We start from the raw sequence: 22355 nt of genomic DNA, 5'->3' as shown, positions 1-22355 counted from the left end.
CAAAGCGCCCCAAATATGAGCGAAAATTTAAAAAACTACATTTTTACATTCATTATTGTTAATTTCTAGCAAATATCCGTCGTCTTTTTCATAAAAATAATTACTAGTGTAAAATTTGAATATTTCCCATTACTTTTTTAACAATTTTCAATTGCTTAAAGAAATGTAAATTATTCAAACAATAATTTAATCCCAAAAAATAGAACAAACAATCGTATTTTCTGATTGAAATGTAATGGTTTGTCATTCTTTGGAGTAGCACATTTTTCTAAAAACATTATATCATCATTTAAGCAATTATTTATTGTTTTTTTTCTTCAAATTTCTGAACATTGAACTAGAGATGTCCACTTTTTCTAAATTGGTATCCTATGTTTAATACATTTCTATTCGCTTAAAACAATTTTCTACTTCAAACCATGACAAACAATTACATTTCAATCAAAAAATACGATTCTTTTCTACATTTTCTGGGATTAAATAATTGTTTAAATAATTTGCATTTGCTTAAACCATGGGAAATTGCTTTAAAACTCATGGAAAATTCCATACTATTCCCATTTAACAATTTCCAATTCTCGGCGTAGCATCTTTTTCTTTCAGTATTTTTTGTCGTACAATTGGAGAAGAGAGAAAGAAGGTGTACCCAGAAACTGAACGGATTAACCGATTTTCTTCTTTATTTTTTTAAACGTTTTATCGTTATGTAATTAACCGAATGCACAGTATTAAAATGAAATTCGTTAATATTAGCTAATTTCTAATTTCTTTCAACCGACTGTAATCTCTAACAATAGGAAAGTTGAGTGAGGCATGACAAGCACTCAATCTAAATTCTCGACTCGATCCTAGGTTTACGATATTCTAAGTATCGTCGAAAAAATGACACTCTAGACAAAGATATTTGCTCTAGACCACCCGCTGTTCTATAGCCAGCCAGAGGGCCCACGAACTATGTTCGCCATGAGTACACTCATGGTGGCGATTTGCTACTTCCAAGGCGCAAAAATGCATCAATTTTTAATTAATTGCAATAAAGCAAGAACCAGGCCATTTTTCGAAAAAAGCGCTCTGAGAGGTTCTGCATTTAGGCATTTATAGTCTGTGGTTGAAATATGAAATCATACAATTCAGAATTGTAGGAGAAAAACTTGTCAGAGTAATACATGGAACATGGCCTGAGGAACCGTCTCAATACGTCCTCACAGTTTGAAAAAAGTTATTTCGAGAAAAACACGTTTAAAGTTTTACGAGCAATTAAATCCTTGTAAATTTTTTTCATCTCTGACCTGCGATACCTGCACCATGTATAGGCCTAATTTCATATTGTTTTGATGATCCTAAAGTATTGTTTAAGCGAAAACAAATAGAATATTTTTCCAAAATTCTACAGTAGTTTTACCCCGTAAGGGAAAAAATGTTTTTTCCGAGTTTCCGTCGCTAATGATAATTTATTTGCGGTTTGTTAAGTGCAACTTGTTTCTAATACATACAATATTACTTCTTACTGATAAATAGATATATACATAAATTTTTTAAACAATTTATTATTGTTTATAGCCATTTTCTCTCAAAATAGTCAGAAAGTCGACGTTTCGAGAGTCGATTGCTCTCCTCATCAGGAAATACATCAATCCAGTGTAAAAACATAAGTCCTTATTTTATAAAAATAAAAAGTCAATGATATTGATTATTAAAACATGCTTTTAACAATCTTGTCTCGAATTAGTTATGTAAACAAAAAATATAAAAATATAAAATTAGAGCTAAGTTAAAAATTTTTAATTCAAAACGAAACATATATGAAAATCAAACTAAAATTGAACCGTTAAAACTATTAGAAATTTTTTTTTTACATTCTCATGAAGAGAAGGTTTTAGATTTGTGTAAAATTTAACCCCCCCCCCCCCCCGTGTTTGTCAAATGTCCACGTTTTGAGACCCCCTGAATCCGAAAAACAGGTTTTTCCTAATGTGTCTGTTTGCCTTTGCCTTTTGCGCGCGTGTGTGTGTATGTGTCTGTAGATTTTTAGTTTGTCAGCACGATAACTTTCGAATGAATTGACAGATTGGATTGGCCCTTGGTATACACTTTTAGTGTCCTAAAATAAAGGTCAAGTTCGTTAGCCCACCATTTTGGGTGAAAATTCAAAAAGTAAGCGTATTTTGAAAATTTTTTAGACCGCTTTTTTTAATTCAAAAAGTGTCTGTACGGATGTTCATAGTATTCAATCAGACGAACAATTTATCCTGATGACTTTTTTGTATAAAATCAAAATTTACCAGAGTTATAACATTTACAATATTTCAAAAAACACACGAATATCAACATTTTAGTCCAAAAAACGCAGGATATGAAAAAAAGTCAAAAGATAAAAAATGTTTCTTTTTCAATGCCCTACACTATTGTCATAACAACTTTTTGATTTTTCTTAAAACATTGAAAATTAATATTTTGACACAATAAAAAAAGAATAAAAAATAAAAAATTACATTTTGCGGTTAAACTGTGCAAAATAGGTAAAAAGCTGTGAATACAAAAATGATGCAGTTTTAAAAGATCTACAAATTTGTTTGTTATCACTTTTTGATAGCATGCGTAGTTTGTGTTTTAATCGTGAAAAAATGTATTAACAATAAAAAAATCAGCCCACTACGTGGACACATTCTCGTCACGACTTATGTTTTTTTAATTTCGTTTTCGTCTCATTTGTGGGTTTTCAAAAAATTTACTTTTATGTATTATTTTAAATGTTCTTAATGCTATTTTTCATGATTCGAACAATAAAAAGAACTAACAAAACAATATTCATGAAAAATTAATTAATTTTTACATTCTCATCAAGAGAAGGTATAGATTTGTTTAAAATTTGACCCCCTCGTTTTTGTCAAATGTCCACGTTTGAGGCCCCCTGAATCCGAAAAACAGGTTTTTACGAATGTGTCTGTCTGTCTGGCTGCGTGCGTGTTTGTGTGTGACTGTGCGTGCCTCTGTAGATTTTTAGTTTGGTAGCACGATGACTTTTTAAAGAATTGACAGATTGGATTGGCCTTTGGTATACTATTTTAGTGTCCTGAAATAAAGGTCAAGTTCGTTAGCCAGCCATTTTGTGTGAAAATTCAACAAGTGAGCTTATTTTGAAAATTGTTTTTTATATATAAAAATTGTCTGTACGTATATTTATAGCATTCAATCGGACGATTGAATGGTAATTGGAATAATTGGAAGGTAAATACATAATCGAGCGCGAAGCGCGAGATAAATGCAATATCGAGCGCGAAGCGTGAGAAACAACAGTCGCGCGCCCTAGGCGCGCTCAAACCTGCGAGCTGTATTGCTGATATTACAATTTTTTTATTAGTATATAATATTTAAAGTAAAGAAGATCGTGAATAAATTCAAATACTAAAAAGGTTAAACAAGACTTTTAAATTTTAATTTAAAAGAGGAAACAGAACGTGCGTTCCGCTTCATATTAAAGGCTAACTTCCAGTGATTAAGGTCAGAACATGAATTACCTGAGACTTAAAAGAACAGTGTCGTAGTAACAGTTAGAGATATATAAGGTTCCTTAAATTCAACATGATACATATATACATAGTCGAGGCGTGAAAGGAAGAGTCTAAGTAACAGTTATTAGATAACAAATTATTCTATTGTATTATCTTCTTCATTATTAATGCTAGATAGTTACAGCTTCTTATGACAAAGTTTCTGTATTTTCTGAAATCTTTACCTTTCCTTTGCCTTTTTGCTTATGCACAGATAATAAATAATTGTTTAAGAGAATAATATTTTAAAGAATCTTTCTTTTTGTGAATATAATTTTATAAAATTAAACAGATATTTGTAAAATTGATAACTGCCTTTAATTTCCTTCTAACTAGAGACGAAAGTCAGAAACACTATTTATTACAAGTGTTAACAGATTACCGGAAGCAATTTCCTCGCTGCAGTATGTCTACCCTGCCCCGTAAGATGTTATACTCAATTAATTATTTGAGTTCTTTTTAATCTTTATACATTAGGGTGGTCCAAAAATGCATGGCAAAATTTTTTTGCATGCTAAAGGGAAACGACTCCCCCCCCCCATTTTATTCCAAATCCGAAAAAAGAAATTCCCTAATTGTTTATTTTTTTATTTTTACAGGTGCCGGTTTTTACTTGAAGTTTCCCACGTAAAATGCATGGGGAAAAATCACTTTTTTGAGTTTTTAGAATAATTTTTTAGGGTTGAAAAAATTTGACGGGGAAGTATGGGGGCCTCTAGAGAATTATCCAACGAAGAATTTCATGTATCAGGCATATGGGTTTGACACCCCTAAAACACCCCCACGAGTACCTGAAAACTACCCTTAAAACCAAAAATGTCAATTTTTCATGAAATCGACCTTTTGAACACTGTATTCTCGTATTTTTTTACTTAAAATTATTAATATTGGTCTAGTGGATATATTTATTATCACTGGTTAATTAGTTTTCAATTATTTAAACAAATGGAATTTGTTTAAATAATTTTTTTTCTCGATAATTAGTTTTTCCCTCTAAAAATTATTACTATTAGTCTAGTAGAATACTTATTAACATCGGATAATTAATGTTATATTATTGAAACAAATGGGATTTGTTTAAACAATTTTTTCAAAATTTCGTTTTTTCCCATCAAAATTATTTATATTGGTCTAGTGGAACATTTATTAACATTGGTTCATTAATTTTCAATTATTTAAACAAATGGAATTTCTGTGATTAATTTTTTTATTAAAAATTATTAATGTTTCTTCAGTGGAATATTTATCAACATTGTTTGATTAATTTTATTTTTAAAAATTGTTAATAAAAATTATTACTTAAATATTACTGATAAATTAATTAGTATTAAATGAATGATTAATTAGTTATGAATTATTACTGATAAATATTCCACTATACCAACAGTAATAACTTTTATTCGAAAAAATCTAAACTAAATTATTTAAACAAATTCCTTTTGTTTAAATAATTGAAAATGAATGACCTAATGTTAATAAATATTCCACTAAACCAATGGTTTATTTTTAGGTAAGAAACAAAATAAAAAAAAATTTAAATAAATTCCATTTGTTTAAACAATTAAAAATTAATGAACCAATGTTATTAAATATTCCACTAGATTAACAGTAATAATTTTAAGGGAAAAAACTCGAAAGAAAATATTTTTAAAAAATGGTATTTGTTTAAATAATTAAAAATTAATTAACTAATGATAATAAATATTCCATTAGACCAATATTAATAATTTTAAGTAAAAAATATCAGAATACAGTGCTCAAAATGTCGACTTCATGAAGACTTGACATTTTTTGTGTTAAGGGTACTTTTCATATACTCGTGAGGGTGTGTTAGGGGTGCCAAACCCATATATATGATACATGAAATTCTTCGTTGGGTAATTCTCTACAGGCTCCCGTACTTTCTTGTCACATTTTTTGAAACCCTAAAAAATTAATCCAAAAACTCAAAAAAGTGATTTTTCCCCATGTATTTTACATGGGAAACTTCAAGTCAAAACCGGCACCTGTTAAAATAAAAAAAATAAAAAAATAAAAAATTAGGGAATTTCTTTTTTCCGATTTGGAATACAATTGGGGGGATCGTTGCCCTCTAAAAAATAAAAGCCTTTTTGAGCCACCCTATTATACATACATGTATATTATCTTCGACGAGACGTATTTTCTCGAGGGAAGGAGGGGGGGGGGGGCTAATATTAAAATATGTGCGAATATTTGCAATGAACTTTTTGTTGAAATTTAAAACAAAACTAAAGATTTGAGAAAAAAGTAATTATTTATTACGGCTCTAAGTAAAAAGTGCGTCAAAAGTTCTGAATTTAAGAAGAAAGCGCAACTATCGAGGATCAATAAAGCAGAAGATAGTTATAAATAATGACAATTTGTTTGATTACTTATTTTTGCTAAATTGACTTAACTAATAACTCACTCCAAGTGAAAAGTAGAAAAATGATTGAAAATGTCAGAAAAAACCGCAACTTTCGGGCATTATTCAAATGAGATATTATCAAAAAGAATAATAAATTGTTAAAACAAATAATTTTGTTAGCTTTAATCAATTATTTACCCCACTCTAATTGAAAATTGGACAAAAAGTGAAAATTTTTTGAAAGAACAGCTATTTTCTGGCATTATTCTAAAAGATTATTATTAGAAATAATAATAATAAATTGTCTAAATAATAATGCTTGTTAATTTTAATTATAAACTTACTCTTACTGAAAATTGGACAAAAATGGAACATTTTTTAACAAACCGCGGCTTTCTAACTCTGTTCTTACAGAAAATTGCTAAAAACAATAATAAACTGTTTAAACCATTTATGTAAACATCTAATTATCAGTATAGAGTAGTATTTTATGTATTAGAAACAATTTGCATTAAAAAAACCGCAAGAAATTATAATTAGCGCCAAAAACTCGCAAAACCCTTTTTAAATGGTTTTTTTTCATCCTATAAAACATACTTATGGGGATGATATTTGCAAAGTAATATTTTATTCATATTCTATGGCTAAGTGTGAAGAGAAATGTTCAGTTTCAACTTATAGAAAATACGTTTTAAACTTCCTGGGACTTGCGCTACGTCGGAATATCATTTTTTTTTTCAAAACAAAAAATGGATTTATTTTTATGTGGATTCGACTGAGTTTCCGGGCGGTATGCATGCAAATTCGAGAAAATTTTTTTTGCTCGCCCTGCTGATACAGCCGCGTGCAGACTTTTCAAAAATCCAACTCTAACTAAAAAAATTCTCTCCACATATTGGGCTTTAACCGTCTTAAGTCCGGGACAAAAATGAACTTCCTGATTTTTTTATAATATCACATAACAGTTTATCTTTTGCCCACGTCTTGAAGAAGAGAAAATTTGGATTTATTTGTATGAAAAATAAAAATTCTGATTTTTTTTGCAATAACGAGACGAGATACGGAAAAAGTAAAAAAAGCACAATTTTTCCATCTGAAAACTTCTAAAAAAAGTCTGCGAGAACTTTTCTCTATCTTTTGTTTTATTTCTCGACATTTTTAGACAAAACCACAACACTTAAGAAACATCAACAAACTTTTTATAAATTGTGTCACCAGCTTCAAAAGATCTAATACTGATAACTTAATTAAAAATGTATTTTTCGTCTAATCATTGAAATACATTTCGCCTAGAATCCTTAAAAAAAAAAATATTTGTCTCAGAACAATTGTCTGACTTCAGCATGCACACAGCCTTCTGATTTTAAATTAATTCCGTCAGTTGAAACAGTTCAATTTTAATGATGTAGCATTTTCCGATTGTTTACATAAATAACTATATATCATTTCCAAAAGAAAATTTATGTCTTTATTTCTATTCCATCAATATTTTATTGTTCAAATTAATTTAGAATGAAAATTGTTTATACTATTTGAATGTGCTAAAGATTTACTTATGCGTTCGTAATAAATTGAATCAAATTAAAGGAGGATAAGGTCTGCATCATGCTTTTAGATAAAAAAAAACATTAAAATAATTACTCATCTCAAAAAAATCTCAATCCTTTGTCTACATGGTTATTAACTTAGAATATTCTTAAAAAATGTTAAAAATGAACATAACTGATTGCCTATTGAATTATAACGATGTATGAATTAAAGCACAATAAAAAAGTATACTTTATTTTTCGAAAAAGTTTTAGTTTTTCAATTAAGAACATATTTTTCAAATTGATAAAACAAAATGGATCGAATTCTCAACTTTCATGTTTCAATTCATTTTCAATTTTCATGAAATTATTAAAGAATTTCCAATAATAACAAATTTGTCAGAAATTCCGAGAAACAGGAACAAAACAGGTTTCAAATACAAGAACAAGAGGCTTAAACAACCACACATGCAAATAATACATCCATTCAACTTAAAAAGAAAAATGCTGGTCCTTCGGTCATTTTTGTTCCTTGGAGTAAAAATATTAAGAAAATATTAATATCTTTGCTTGAAGTTAACTTTTTTATCAGAAATATATTAATAGAGGTTTAATTTTTTTTAGATATAATTGAATTTCTTTTTTTGGGATTAAAAAACTGACTTTCAAAGGAGCTCTTCTTTCTTATGGTTTTCTGAGGTTTTTTCTTTCTTTAAGAAAACTGTAAAATATCGTTTCATAGAAAAATAAAAGAAAAGTTTGCTTTAATTTTAATGCTTGATGCGAACAGTTTGTAAATTAATGAATTTCATTAATTCAGATCTTGATGTGTTTTAATGCTCATGCTATCTATGAATAAATGCTCTCTTTCCATAAATACATAAGTGAATTCGTTGAGCTGTGTATAAAAATAGTTCTTACGTTTTACATTTACACCATTAGTTCTTAGTCTTTTGATACCTGTATTCTTGCTGATGCTAATTTGATACATTCCCATCGTTATCTAGAAAATTATTTTATTTTTGGGCAGTTCGCAATTTTAGGAAAATTACGGGAAATCAGTTTTAAGCAGGCCAATCAATATTAACAAAATATATATTTTTGACCAGTAGACAAAAAAAAAACATTACTTTATTTGATATATTTGATTGATTTATTTGGTGTTTAATATGAAAATTTTTATTGCCTAAAGTCTCGAAATGCAGGTGTCTTTTTATTTCGGAATTTACTTTATATTACTCAGGTGTAAATACAAATTTCAACAGAAGATTCCTGCTTTCAAAAATTCATGAAGATTCTCCCAGTAAACAATGTCGATTTCCTTGTTCGAATGTATAGTGGTTTTTTAAACAAACCTTCAAATAAACTTAACGGCTCTCCCTATTAGGATAAGGTGTTTCCCTTTATAATTCAATCAAAAAATCTCTCGTGGTTTTTTTCAAATGTCGGTTTTCTTGCTTGAATCTTTAAAGAATGTTAAAATAACCGGCAAACATATCGTATATACACGAAATCGTGAATCTGTCAAGTTCATTAGTAAAAAAACTTTTCTTTCAGTGGATTCGATCTGCAAAATAGAAGGCATTTAGCCAAATCTAACCAAATGTTTTTATGAAGGATAACATATAAATAATAGGCAAATTTTTCTATTAAAATACATGTAAAAATGGGAAGTTTGGGGACCTTTTGAGTAGATTTGGTGTTCAAAGTTGAGTTGGTTTACGACATCGTTACATAGTATTGGTACATAGTTCCTGAAATTAATTTTGGCTACAATTTTTGTTCAGATTGAGGTACCAAGCAACAAGACGCCAAACCATGTTACCTCTGGTGCACCGACTCGAGCTAATGAAAAAGGCACTTGTCCCACCTGTAATCGACAATTTGGAATTAAGGCATACGACCGGCACGTGGCTTGGTGCAAGGAACGATGCACTCGAGTTCCGCTCAGCCCTGCAACCAACTTAGCCAAGGAAAGACTGGAAGCCCGGATAAGGTATCGAGCACCAGCCCTGAAGAATCGTAGACCCACTATTCGAGAGAAATATATGCCTGGTTCCGCCACTAATTTGGGCTACGTTGCCAAAAGCTCACCTACAGCAAATGCGATGAAAGTCAGGGAAAGCGTGTCACTGCCCAACTGCAATAAGGGCAACGACAGTCCAGCAAAACAGAAGTCAGCTGCGTGAGTAACCCCATATTGGCACTTTACCAACTTCAGTTGTTTATTTTCCCTTAAGATTGCAGCCTTTGCTTTAAAGTTTAACGAATACATACCGCTACATTCTTAAACAACCAAAGTCACTCTAAGTGCTTAATTGAGAGAGTTCACTAATTTACTGAGGTAGTTGGAATGCAAATTAGACTTCCAACTGGCAGGCTTTGTTACTTTCTCCTATTTTTTCTTTTATTCAGTATTTAAGAGTAAAAGATTAAACTTTTTAATGAATTTCAGTTTTAAAAAAATACAAATAAAATGTAAAACCGTTGAAATACGAACCCAATCTAGAACCCAATCAATTTTTATATTTCATTATGCATGCATGCACAAGATCGAAGTTAACCATTTTTGGAGTTTCAAAACATCATAGTCGACATATTAAAAATAAAGCATTCAAAATTCAACGATTTAAATTGAAAGTACTCAAAAATGAAAATGTTCGTGACAGTGAAGAATAGGGTAAGTTGTGAATAACAAATTCTGGAATTTAAATAGTTAGAACGCGAAAAATTAGCACATTGGGATCTTAAAAAGATACAGTTAATTTAGAATTGATGGAAATGTAAAAGCATTCTTGTTTGTAGAATTTAAAAATTTTCTTTAGTTCAAATTTATTTTTATATGCCTGGACGTCAAAAAAGTATTTCCAATGTTTTCGGAGTTTAATCAATAATTTTCTAATATTATTAAATAGAAACTAGTTCATATTTAATTTACTTTTGTTTTCGGAAAAAATTCTTAATACGCCTGTAACTAGAATAAAAATTTCTGGTACTTGAAAACTTTCCAGTGACAAAAATGCACTTGGAAAAAATCGGCAAGACCCACGAATCGAAAGTGGAAATGCAGTGCATTTTTTAAATGTTGATTTTGATATTTAATGAAATTATCTTGATAAATTGTGGTGAACCTTTTTCTAAGTATGTGTGCCTATTTGAGCCAGGGAACAATAAATTCTTAATCGATTTTTTTTAGAAATAATTCGGGTTAAATCTTATAGAACGATTTCAGGCTAGATTTTTTAACTTGACTCAGTGGCATTATTTTGCAATACCATAATTCTTGTTGAGCAACAACGGAATACTTCATTTGGAAGAAGACATAGTAATTCTCTTTGCCTGAGTATTCAGGTAAATTCATAAACTTTAAGATACACCTTACCTGCTTCAATGAGATTCATAAAAGGAAGAGATTTGCCTCATAGAGCAAAATAGTATAGCTAAATAATTTCTTTAAAAATTTTTATTCATAAATGTTACAATTTGTTATTATTATTTAATAATAATAATAATATTAATTAAGAATTACCAATGTCAAGGTGCATTGAAATAATTATTTTTCATGTATGTATTTCAAACAAAAATGATAAAACTTTGATGCCTTTTAATTTATAATTATTTAATTTCGAACGGTTTCAATTGAAAAATATCACTGCGAAGTACATACTATGCGCGTATTCACTATAAGTATAATTATTAATGCTTATTTCATCAGGACATTGCTTCCGTTGCTTCCACATGGGTGTCAAATAAATTTGCTTCTCCATAGAGTAAGGTTTCTTACTAACAAAAGAAAACAATGGACTCTTTCAATATTTTTCAAGCTTATGTTTCTTTCTTAGCGACACTCTTATTTTTTGGAAAATTAGAAACTACCAAAAACTCAAGCAATGTGTTATATGATAAAGTAATAAAGAACAACTTTTTAACTTACAGTAGTGTTATATTACAAACGGTATAAAATTTTTCCTTACATAAACAATGTAAAAGTTTTTTTTAACTTTAAAAGTTACTATTGATTGACAATGAAATATCTTCGAATGACCGAAGGTTCGGCAATAAGTCAATGAAGGTGTCTCAAAGATTCGAAAAATTCGATCAAAGACAATACTGCTACAGTCATAAAAGGCCATAAAAGCTTCTTTAATATGTCATTCAGTGCGCCTTGAAAACGCGAGAAAATATATAATGTATATCACTGTTGTAGCTATGACTGATATTAGCAAAGTTTTTCTCATATAAACAGAATAAAACATTTTTTTAAAACCTCATAAATCGGATTTAGTAGATCATAAAAGGTTCTATAATAGGTCGATCGATGAGTTTTAAAGACGCAAATAATTAAATTAAATATATTATTGTTGTGTTTTCAATATCAAAAAAGTTTATCTCTTATAAATAAGGTGAAATTTTTGTTTCTTTCTAAACACAAAAAGTATCTTTTAATTCCTGGGGCCGAATTATACATTTTCAATTCAAAAACAATCAACATATATCACTCTAAACGCTTTCAAATCGAAATTATTCCATTTTGAAAGCTTTTAATATACAAATTTTCAATTTCAAATTATTTAATTTTGAACGGAATTAAATAATCAGACTTTAAATTTAAAATTTAATTTTTTTGACGAAACAATTTAAATCTGAAACCAAATAATTTGAGCTTCGTTGAACGTTTTGAATGAAAAATTGTTGATTTTATTCAAGGCAAAACTAGAATCACGGCTTTGTTTTTTAAATTATAAGAACATGGAGGGTTAATGATGTAGCCATGGTCCTATATTTTTATCGCATTCAATTTTGAAACTTTTCAATTGGAAATTGAACAATTTCAAATCCGTTGAACTTTGTACTGTCGTATTTTTAAACTTTTATATAAAATTATTCAATTTTTAACGGCATAATATAAATTTCTTCAAAATGTTTTAATTCCAAACGTTTTCAATTCGAAATTATGCAAGAGCTTTTATTTCAAAATTTTTCAATTTGAAATTATTTAATTTGGTCGCATACAACTTTAAATCCAAAATTATTCCGCTTTAAACGCTCTCGATTAATGATTAAATTTCGAACATACATTTGCAATATTTCGTAAACATTTAAATAACATTTTTTTCAACTTTAGGGCTTTTACACTAAATTGCAAAATTTGTAACGTTCATTTTCTTGATGTAAAAAAGAAGCGCTGCTTTTATTACCATGAAATAGTTCGAAGCCTGTGAAATGGTTTTTGAGGCAAAGTCTACTTTTTATTTGCTTATGATGTTTCTCTTTTAGACGGAAAGTTGGACAGAATAGGGATTCATCCATTCCAACTGGCCCTATTAAATCAAGACCAATGGATCGAGTAAGGTGAGAAAGAAATTAGAGATGATGTTTGGATTTTGACTGCGGATGGAAAGTATGTTTCATTATATTTTATTTGACTAAAATGATTCTCGTGTGTTTTATAGAATGGAAAAGATTTTATAATGGTGATCAATTATAAGAATTAAAGAAGAGGACTTTTCGTTAATGCTCAAAATAATTGAGGATCATTATAAAACGTTATTTAAGCTAAATATATTGGGTATGCGAGGAATACGTAACTTAAATTGGAACAACAGATTTTATAATTACGAAATTTTTTAAATAGAACCTCTCGAAGTTGAATAATATATAATTTTTAAATAAGCAAGTTTAATTTGGAAATATCTAAGCTGGAATTAACACATTTTCGAAACCTACTTTTTACTTAAACTCAAATTCCAAATAGTTTTTTCTATTTTACGCAGTATATATTGTAGCTCCTGAAAAAAGTAGCATAGCGCATGAGGAGAAGGGAAAGGGGTGAGGTATTTTTTCTTTTCTAAAAAGAATGATCTTAGAACTTATTTGAAATCAAAGAATGATCTCAGAAGCCTGATGACCTTCTCCTGATGTCTATCAGGCACGCATTCTTGACCCTTATTTCCTTCTCCTCAGGCCACCTGAAGACTTGCAATCCGAATCCGCAAGATCTCGTATCTCTTTCCTCTCCTCTTCATCCAAACATCCTCTTCCTTCTCTGAATCCAGGAAAATTCACGAACTTTTCCATCACGTCAAATGCTAATTATCTCACTAAATTCGATACACGAGCTATCGCAGATCCAATCAGTCAGCGCAAAAATAGCGACTTGATTAAAGCTCAGAAACGAAATATTGTTTCGGCGAGAAGTTATGGAAATCCAAAATTAAATGATATTGCTGCGAATAACGACGAATACGGATTGATGATTCAACCGTGTTGTATTCACCAGGAACACGAATTCGTTACTTGGAAACAGATTTCTAAAGAAAACCTCGAGTCTAAAGAAAATGTAGATAATAAAAGATACTCTAATTCCAAACGACAGCTTCAATCAAAAGAATACTTAGAATCCAATAATAATGTTGAATCGGAATTAAATTTATTAAGCTTACAAATTTCGGAAGACCAAGAAGCGATTAAGAAGACGGGAAAGAGTAAAATTTCTGATGTTCTCAATACAATTACATTAACTGAAAATGAATTGCTGGACAGAGAAATTGATTCGGATTTGAGAACTACTTGGATGAGCAGAGTTAGAAAATTAGATCAAACTTATCTGATAAAGGAAAATATTGAAGACAACTTAGGTGCTGAGGTATGCGTATCTGAGACTATGGAACCTGTTTTAAATAATTCAAAAGTTATGAAAGACATTCGTGAGAAATCTGTTTTTAAGAAAAATTCGGAAATTTTTATTACAGATAGTTATAAGGGAAGTTTAAAAGAATTACATGCAGAATTGGATAATCCTACTAAATTTAACTATAAAATTAGTTTTACGAGCACACCTATTTCGAATCTTGTGAATAAAGAATTTTCGGAAGAGAATATTGAGAGTTCTGGACAAGCTAATGACGATTTTCAAGAAAATGTATTTTTGGACATCAAGACAAAAGAAGGAGATCTGATTGAAAACGAGTTTTTATCTCTCAAAGATTTGGATACTGGAGAATGGAAAAATAATTCGGAAACAAGTGAAGAATTATTAAAGGGTGAAAATCAGAATTATATAAGGAGAAAAAAGAAGATACATGAGAATGAAATTGAGTCTGTGAAAAGTTTCGACTTTTCTGGTGTAGAATTTAGTTTACATGAAAATAAATCCAAGGATGGGAAAATAGAATTCAGGAAAAAGGATGAAAATGAATATAAATCATCAAGAGAAGAAAGAAACGAATCGAAAGAATCGAGTGAAGATAAGGATTCATTTTTAGAGCAAAGAAACGAATTATCTATAGGAAGAAGAGAAGAGTTATATTTAGACAGAACAGAGGACTTATCTTCAGAAAGTAGAGAGGAATTATGTTCGCAAAAAGGAAAAGAAATTCCTGTTGAACTAGAAAAACAATTATCATCAGAGCAACCAAAACCTCAAACAATAAAAGAAATATCTTCTTTTCATTCTTCTGATTCCAAAATTCAAAGTATAGATCAGAAAGATTCATCTAGACTAAGAAGTGGAACCTACATTATAGAAAAACCTTTTACCAGATTGTCCAAACATAATAGAAGTCTCGAAGTTTGCAGTCTTGATTTTTACTTCGAAGAGCCTCTACAGAAAAGAAGAAGAACTGATGGAGATCTAGAAAACCTAGATTATGATGATAGAAATATAGAAGATAAAAACCTCAGCCTTAAGAGTTGTTTGAATTCGAAATTTTTGCATTTAACGAATAAAGCTAACATTACAATAGATGAGAGCTTTCGTGAATTCAATGAAAACGATGTATTAAAGATATGCGATGGAAGTAATTTTGAAGAAAATAATATAGTAGATAAGTCTAAATCCAAACTAAATTTGGAAGAAGAGAATTTTCAAGTTCAGTTTTCAAATTTCAAGTTGAATAAAGAAAATGAAGGAGTTGAAAATAAAGATGAGTTAGAAGTGAAACTAAATGAAGAGATTTTTACTATTAACGTAAAGCATACGAATATTAAATCTAATTCCGAAATTTGTATTGATAACAGTTTTGATGAATCCAAATTCTTAAATAGAATTGATCAGGTTTTAGAATTAGCTTCTGAACAAATAGATAACGATAATGAAGTACGGGCAGAAGATAGTCTTGAGAGTATTGTCACGCGGACGAAAAATCTCAAAATAAGTGAAGAGTTCGAAAGTGCTGAACATTTGGTAGAGATAAAAAAGAATACGAACGAAAACTATGATCCAAAAAGTGTTTATCTTCAGGCAATAAAGCACAAAGACAAAAGTGAAGATAGAAGATTTGTAGATGAAGTAGAATATAATAATAAGAGCTACGAAAGAAAAAAACTTCCATCTGAAAATAAAACCAAAATAGGAACGATTTCGCGGTCAAGTATCCCTCGTCAGATTTCAACAACTGATATCAAACTAAATACTAGTGATCAGTTTTGGAAAAAGAAAAAAAAGAAAGAAGAAATACCCAATTTCAAAGAAAATCTATCCACTTTTAAAAACGATTTGCAACCAAAGCTTCAAGAAAAATGTGGAAATTGCTTTGATAAAGTTATAGGAGAAGGAAATAAATACGATCCGCAGAGCTTCCTTAAACCGAAATCGAATGTCTCTCGTCGACTTTCAAGAAGAAAAGAAACAATTTGTTTATCATTACCAGGTAGTGATCCAAGTTACTTTCAAGAAGGCGCAGAAGAAAAACTGAGCAGAGGCAGAGAAACCGAAGAAATTGATATTACTGACTGCAATTCTAAAGTGGAAACAAATACTTTTGAAGATAATAAGCAAATCACAATCGGGAATCCTAAAGTAGAATTTCAATCTAAGTCCTTGTCACCTTTTAGACCTCATGATTATGCATCAGTTAAATTAAATTCATCCCAGCTGGAAAAGAAGATTCGTCGTAGTTTAAACCTTCTTCGTAGCAGTACCGACACTTTGATATCTTCAGTAGAAGATATCGAAACTACTTCAAAAACACCAAGCATGGTGGATTTCTTCTTCGACGAAACTTGCACGATTGAGGAAATTCGAACACCTCATGGGAGCACAAGGTACAAATTATTTCCCGTTATTGGAACTGATTCGAAGAATTTGGGGAAAGGCGAATCTGTGAAGAATTATTCTCGAGGAGGTGCTTATTGGGAACGGGTCTCTAAGGTTTCGATGCGACGATTGATTGGATCCGAAACTGTAAAAAATGAGAGAGAGTTCAGACTTACAAATAGGAATCCTAGAGTTCACACATTACCTCCCGTTGCTTGTTCAGCTTCTGGAAAATTGAGGTAGTGACGCTTAAGCTCAGTATAAATTAGAAATTTAACATAAGATATAGTATGTTACATAACTAGGGGCGAAAGGTGGCGATTTCTGACGAAAGTGAGGCATCGCCGCCGTTCGCCCCTATCTATGTAAGATATTTTTTATAACAAACGCATCGAAATTTCGACCTCCGTTGCCTTTTCAGTGATTCGCAGTCGTCTGTTTCAACTTTCTAGTCTGGGGTTGAAAAGACAACTTTCCACCCGCTCAAGAGACAACGAAGGTCGAAATTTCGATGCGCGTGTTATGAAGAAGATGTTTAATCAATTAACATTATTCATCTTCTAATAGTAATAGACTCTATAGACTAATAGACTTTCTGTGGTTATTATCAAGAAATTTAATGGAGTTTGATATCTTCACATTTTAATTTTCTTTTTGTATGAATAGTGCGATTTTCATTTATAACATCAAGTGTTTTATAGCATGAGAATAGTTCGATTTAAAAAATCCTTTATAGGTTCATTCTGCCGGATCGCCCCGCTTGGAACAATTATGTCCGGAGACATCCGGATTTTTTTATGGTTCTTAGGGGTAGAACGTAAGTTCAAGAACACATTGATGTTCTGTGGACGTTGTCTAGATGTTGTTGACCGTTGCACAAAATTACAAATGAATTCACAGCCATTATTGTTTTATATCGATGGTTTTCTCTTCGTTGCACAATTTTTTAATTTATCAGGCATGCCACACCAATTGCTCGTATACAAAATAAGGATTGTCACTGTCTTTTGTTTATTTTCACAGAATAATAATAAAATATTAAATGTGAGGAAATTTTTATAAATATTTAGTTATTCTACAGGAAATCAAAACTTTTTAATACAAAATGTTATAACTCATGCAATCGTAGTTTATACCTATTAAAATAGATATTTTAATAATTATTACTAATAGAACAATTTTATCCTCCACAATTTGTTTAGGCTTCTAAATATAAAGACATTCAGTTTTTACAGTGTTTAAAAAAATAAATATTTTAAGGAGTAATAAAAAAAATCGTGAATAGATTGAGTATTTTAGATTTAGAATTAAGAATTTTAGTGAGAATTTAAAAAAATATTTGAAAGTCTGTTTCTAAAATTTTATGTCCTCTGGCATATTCGGTTAATTAAAAAAGAGGACTCCACAAAAAATGTATGGAAAAAGCCTTTCCGTGAAATATTGTCTCATAATGACCTTTGATAAGTAGCACTTGAAGTTAAATGTTTAAAAAACATTTATGAGGCTTTAATGTTCAAATTCCAAAATTCTCAACTTTTCGCTTTTACATTTTTTATTTGAAGCTTAATAATGAACAATTTCAAATTAAAAGTATAGAAATCGTAAAAATGTATAGATTTTAACATCTTTAAATTTAAATAATCATAAATAAAAAACACAAATTGTCACATTAAAAAAACTAAACAATTCCAAATTTGGAAATTTCAAGACAAATTACTAATTTTTTAATTCTCTTCAATTATAAAATTCGTTATTTGAATTTGGAATTTCCACATTCTAAAATCAATTTTTTAATGTAAAAAAAGTTGTGAATGAAAATTGTTTAATATTTGAGCGTTTTAATTTGAATTATTTGAAATTAAAACTACTTAGTGTTCTATACTCAACCAATTGTCCAAAACACACTCTCTGCTATACTAACATAATTTTCTCTTAATAGGTAAATTTTACAAAACCGAATAATAACCATAAAATTGCATAAATCCTACTCTTCAGTTCACTGTTTTTGTCGCTAATTACCTAGCTGTAAATGCGACTGTAAATAAGTTTTCAAAACCAAAAATTTGGATTATTTCTGTTTGTATAATTTAGATTTCATATGCTTATAGTCTGAAAGGTCTAATAGCCTATACATTACAATTATTTGAAATTGGAAAGTTTTAACGCTTCCTTTGAAAATTTTATAACATAATCGATTAATAAAATTTTGTCTGGATATATGTATATTTTATTCAGTATTTCAAATGTTTCATTTTAAGATCAAATGTTTTTTTCCATCTATGATTTGAAGTATATTCTTAAATAATTGCATTCTTAAACGTTTTTAATAAAAAAAAGAATTTACTGTACAAAATTTCCAATTGTGCAATCGGTTTACGCAAGCATAAAAGAAAATATCAAATTGAACCACATGCATTGTATTCTTGCACTAGGAGCATGAAATCTGGTTGAGGAAAATTGAATGTTATTGTCCTTCACAGCAAATGGCTTTAGAATTTGTATTTAAATTTAAGTTCTTGCTTAGATTTAAATAAAAATTGTCATAGAATTTAATAATTCATAATCTAATTAAATTCAGATTGAATGGACTATTTTCTTAAGTCTATAGCGCATCATTGCATTGGAAATTATATCCATAAATTACTAATTATATTTAATTCTATATTTGTTATACTTTACCATAGCATGTTTCGTCAATATCTTTAAAACCTCCCTAAAGTAAACAATTGATAAAAAATGAATTTTTTCAGCGGCAGTAATAAAACCTACGACCCATATCTTATGGCAGAACAACAAATGCGAGACCTTTTATCAGACACAAGTGAAATATCGTCAATTGATGGAACATCCACACAACTGAATTCTACACACAAAGAAAATCCCACACACTGTCCCCTTACTCTCCCATCAGCTTTTGCCAAATATCCTCCCCAAACATTGCCAACTTCCATCGACTCCTCGAAGAAGCGAGCATCTTTAATAGACCCACCTTCGGAATTCGACGACCTTACCTCGGACTTTTCGAGCGACTGCACCGAGACAAACTCCATGTCTCGTGAACACTTAGATAACGACCTCATTTCCCAGACCAGAGATGCAGTCATCAGTTCCACAAATAAGGAAAAATCCCCAAGTCGAGATCATATTTTGGGAAGAAGAGTCATAATCGATAGGTCAAAAGCTCTGGGAAGTGATATCGAAAACACGAGTAGAGGGCAAAGTTTGGTAAGCTCGGTGGAGAAGACTCGAAAAGTCCTGGAAAAGGTCTCATGTCCGAAAATTATTCGACCCATGGTCAGCAGATCTCATTCGGTTCGAGTAGCTTCAGCTCCTAAAATTCCGGGGAGGAAAAGTTCGTCTTCTTCGGAGCGTTCTTCAAGTTCTCAGAAGAAGTGTATGAAAAATTCTAAGAGTTCAGATTTTAGCCTCGCTGATAGAAGCAATAATAATAATAATAATAATAATAATAATAATAATAGTAGTAGTAGTAGTAGCTATACGAGTACGATGAACGGCAGCAATTTGAGTCTGAATTCCATTGTCTCTTCGGATGTGGATATAAAGCGCTCGAATTCAATGTTTGATGAACTGATGAGCTCCTTCGAGGAGGACAGTTCCACTATTCTCCCGTCCTTAAGGTCCCTTCTTAAAAGTGATCCTTTATCCGTGTCTAGTCCGATCCAGAGCAACCACAAACGAAATGGTCAGGTCAGTGATGATGAACTCTCGTCGCCTGATAGCTACAAGAGGCCAGATCACAGCAAACTCAGTGCGGATTCTGCCTATAGCAGGTGAGATTTATTTTTTATTCTTGTAGCATGCTTTGGTTTGGTTTGGTTGTTGCGATTGTCGAGATTAGTTAATAAATGGTCAAATCTCTATATTTGGGTAACTTTTGCTTCCCCGTGTAATATATTTACGAATCTTCATTAAATTATTTTAAAGAATTGGAAAAACTATTCTTTTTGGTAGCACTGAGCATTAGCATAAATCTTACATAGATTATTTTAATTTTATATTTTATTAAAGACTTTTTTTCAAAGCTACGCAGTTGTCACACTTGAGGAGATTTTTTTGAAACTAATGTTATTAAAATACAATGTTTGATTTTTACCTTTTAAAACTGTGGTTCAAAAACTATTTTTTCATATAATTTTTCAGTTTATCGCACTTAAACCAAAAAGAATTTTAATTTGGAAAGTTTCTCTCTAATCTTTTTCCTGGCATCTGCGTTTGATGAGTTTTTTACTATTCTTTTTGTTATTTTAACTTATTCAGTGCAATTCTTTCATACATAAGTATAAGGATCGCGTCTGTGCATGAATCTAGTATCGAAGATACTAATTTGCAGATCTGCCTTTCAACTAATACGAAAAATTTCAAAGTTTTGTGCATGTTTAATAATTTAAAATTGTTAAGCAATGGCATATTTTATACATTTTGTGATACAGAATTTTGAAGGAAAATATGTAATAATAATTTGGGTATTCATTCTAAATTGCATCAGCCATCTTTAATTTGAAAATTCTGGATTTTCTAAATGAAAAAATTATTGAACTTTCTCATGTAATGTAAAATCTTGAAAGATTTGGAAAAATTTGATTAAACCCTTCAAATAATAAATATGTCACAGGTCAACATTTTTAGATATTATTTTAAATGCTTCATTGCAATTGCAAGACACATGTAATAATATAAATTATTTAACACAATTTCTTTTTAGATTTTGTTGCAGTAAATATTTTTACTATTATTAACAGAGCAGAATTGAAGGGTGATATGTTACGAATTGATGTGCCTACAATTAAGGTGGTTTTCTGACAAATTTTTAGTGACAAAAAGCTGATTATATTACCTAATTAGTTATATGTATCTTAGCTGTTGGTATCCTATTTCAAGAATTTCTGGACTTGTAATACCCTACTGTAGCTTTCTATTTTTGAACCTTCTTGAGACACAGTCTTCTCTCTCTTTCTTTTTTCTTTTCCTTTACTTGTTTCTCTGAATTGAGACTAACTAAAACAGACTTTAAAAAAGTCTAGAAGGGCGAAACTCATTAAGAACTTTAAAACTTTTTTGTTTAAAAATATAGAAGCAAATAAATTTACCTTTAACTTTTTTAATAAAAAATTTGGTCTAAAATCATTTTAATAATTTCCTTATATTACATTACAATTTAGTAAAGTTTCAAAATTTTAGACATCTTAGTTTAGAAATTATATAAAAAAAGTATTCAAAGTTGCTGGTAACGCACATGTCCCATACTAAATATTAAAAACAGAAATTTCTAAATAATAATACCATTTTTTTACGATTTAATACTTACAAATATCACTTATATTGAATTGAAAAAGATAATAAACAAGATGAGGCATCAATATTTTTTTAAAAATGTCAAATATCACTTCAAAGTCTGTCCCAAAAGTTTTTTGTCCTATTGAGTACTCGAAAATAATTGTTCAAAGTGTTTTTAATGCGAGCTAAAATGGTTAATTTAAGCTTACTAAAATTTTAGTATATTTAAAATCGATTTTTCAATGTCGATTCCATATAAAAGTAAATAACAATCACTATATATTTGCATATATTTGTTGTAAAATGTCTTTTAATGCACCATATTATTTATCATGCTATGAAATGAAAGGATATTTCGAAACGATGAAGTCAAAATATAAAATCGCAATAATACTAATTTTTCAATATTTTTACCTACACTCCATATATTTAAAAAAAAATGTTGATGTGCTTATTTTTGTAGTGACCGAATGTCGCATAACGCCACTTCAGCTTGGAGCTATTTCTGTTAATAATGTGTTCCCATAATACATTTCTTGGTCTCTTAGTTTTATATTTTCATACTTTTTAGGGTT

The 22355-nt window shown here is 29.8% G+C and overlaps 1 protein-coding gene across 1 annotated transcript in view; it reads left to right on the top strand.

Moving 5' to 3' along the window:
• Positions 1-22355, top strand: part of LOC117180481 (inner centromere protein A-like) — a 37805-nt gene that overhangs the window by 10605 nt on the left and 4845 nt on the right. Inside the window, exons 4-7 of the mRNA XM_033372980.1 lie at positions 9236-9633; positions 12726-12800; positions 13413-16724; positions 19236-20276. Of these exons, the coding sequence (XP_033228871.1) occupies positions 9236-9633; positions 12726-12800; positions 13413-16724; positions 19236-20276 (4826 nt within the window). The remainder of the gene's footprint in view (positions 1-9235; positions 9634-12725; positions 12801-13412; positions 16725-19235; positions 20277-22355) is intronic.

The sequence above is a fragment of the Belonocnema kinseyi genome, chromosome 9 (assembly GCF_010883055.1).
Source record: "Belonocnema kinseyi isolate 2016_QV_RU_SX_M_011 chromosome 9, B_treatae_v1, whole genome shotgun sequence".
Taxonomy (NCBI): domain Eukaryota; kingdom Metazoa; phylum Arthropoda; class Insecta; order Hymenoptera; family Cynipidae; genus Belonocnema; species Belonocnema kinseyi.
This window is presented reverse-complemented; position numbering and strand designations above follow the sequence as displayed.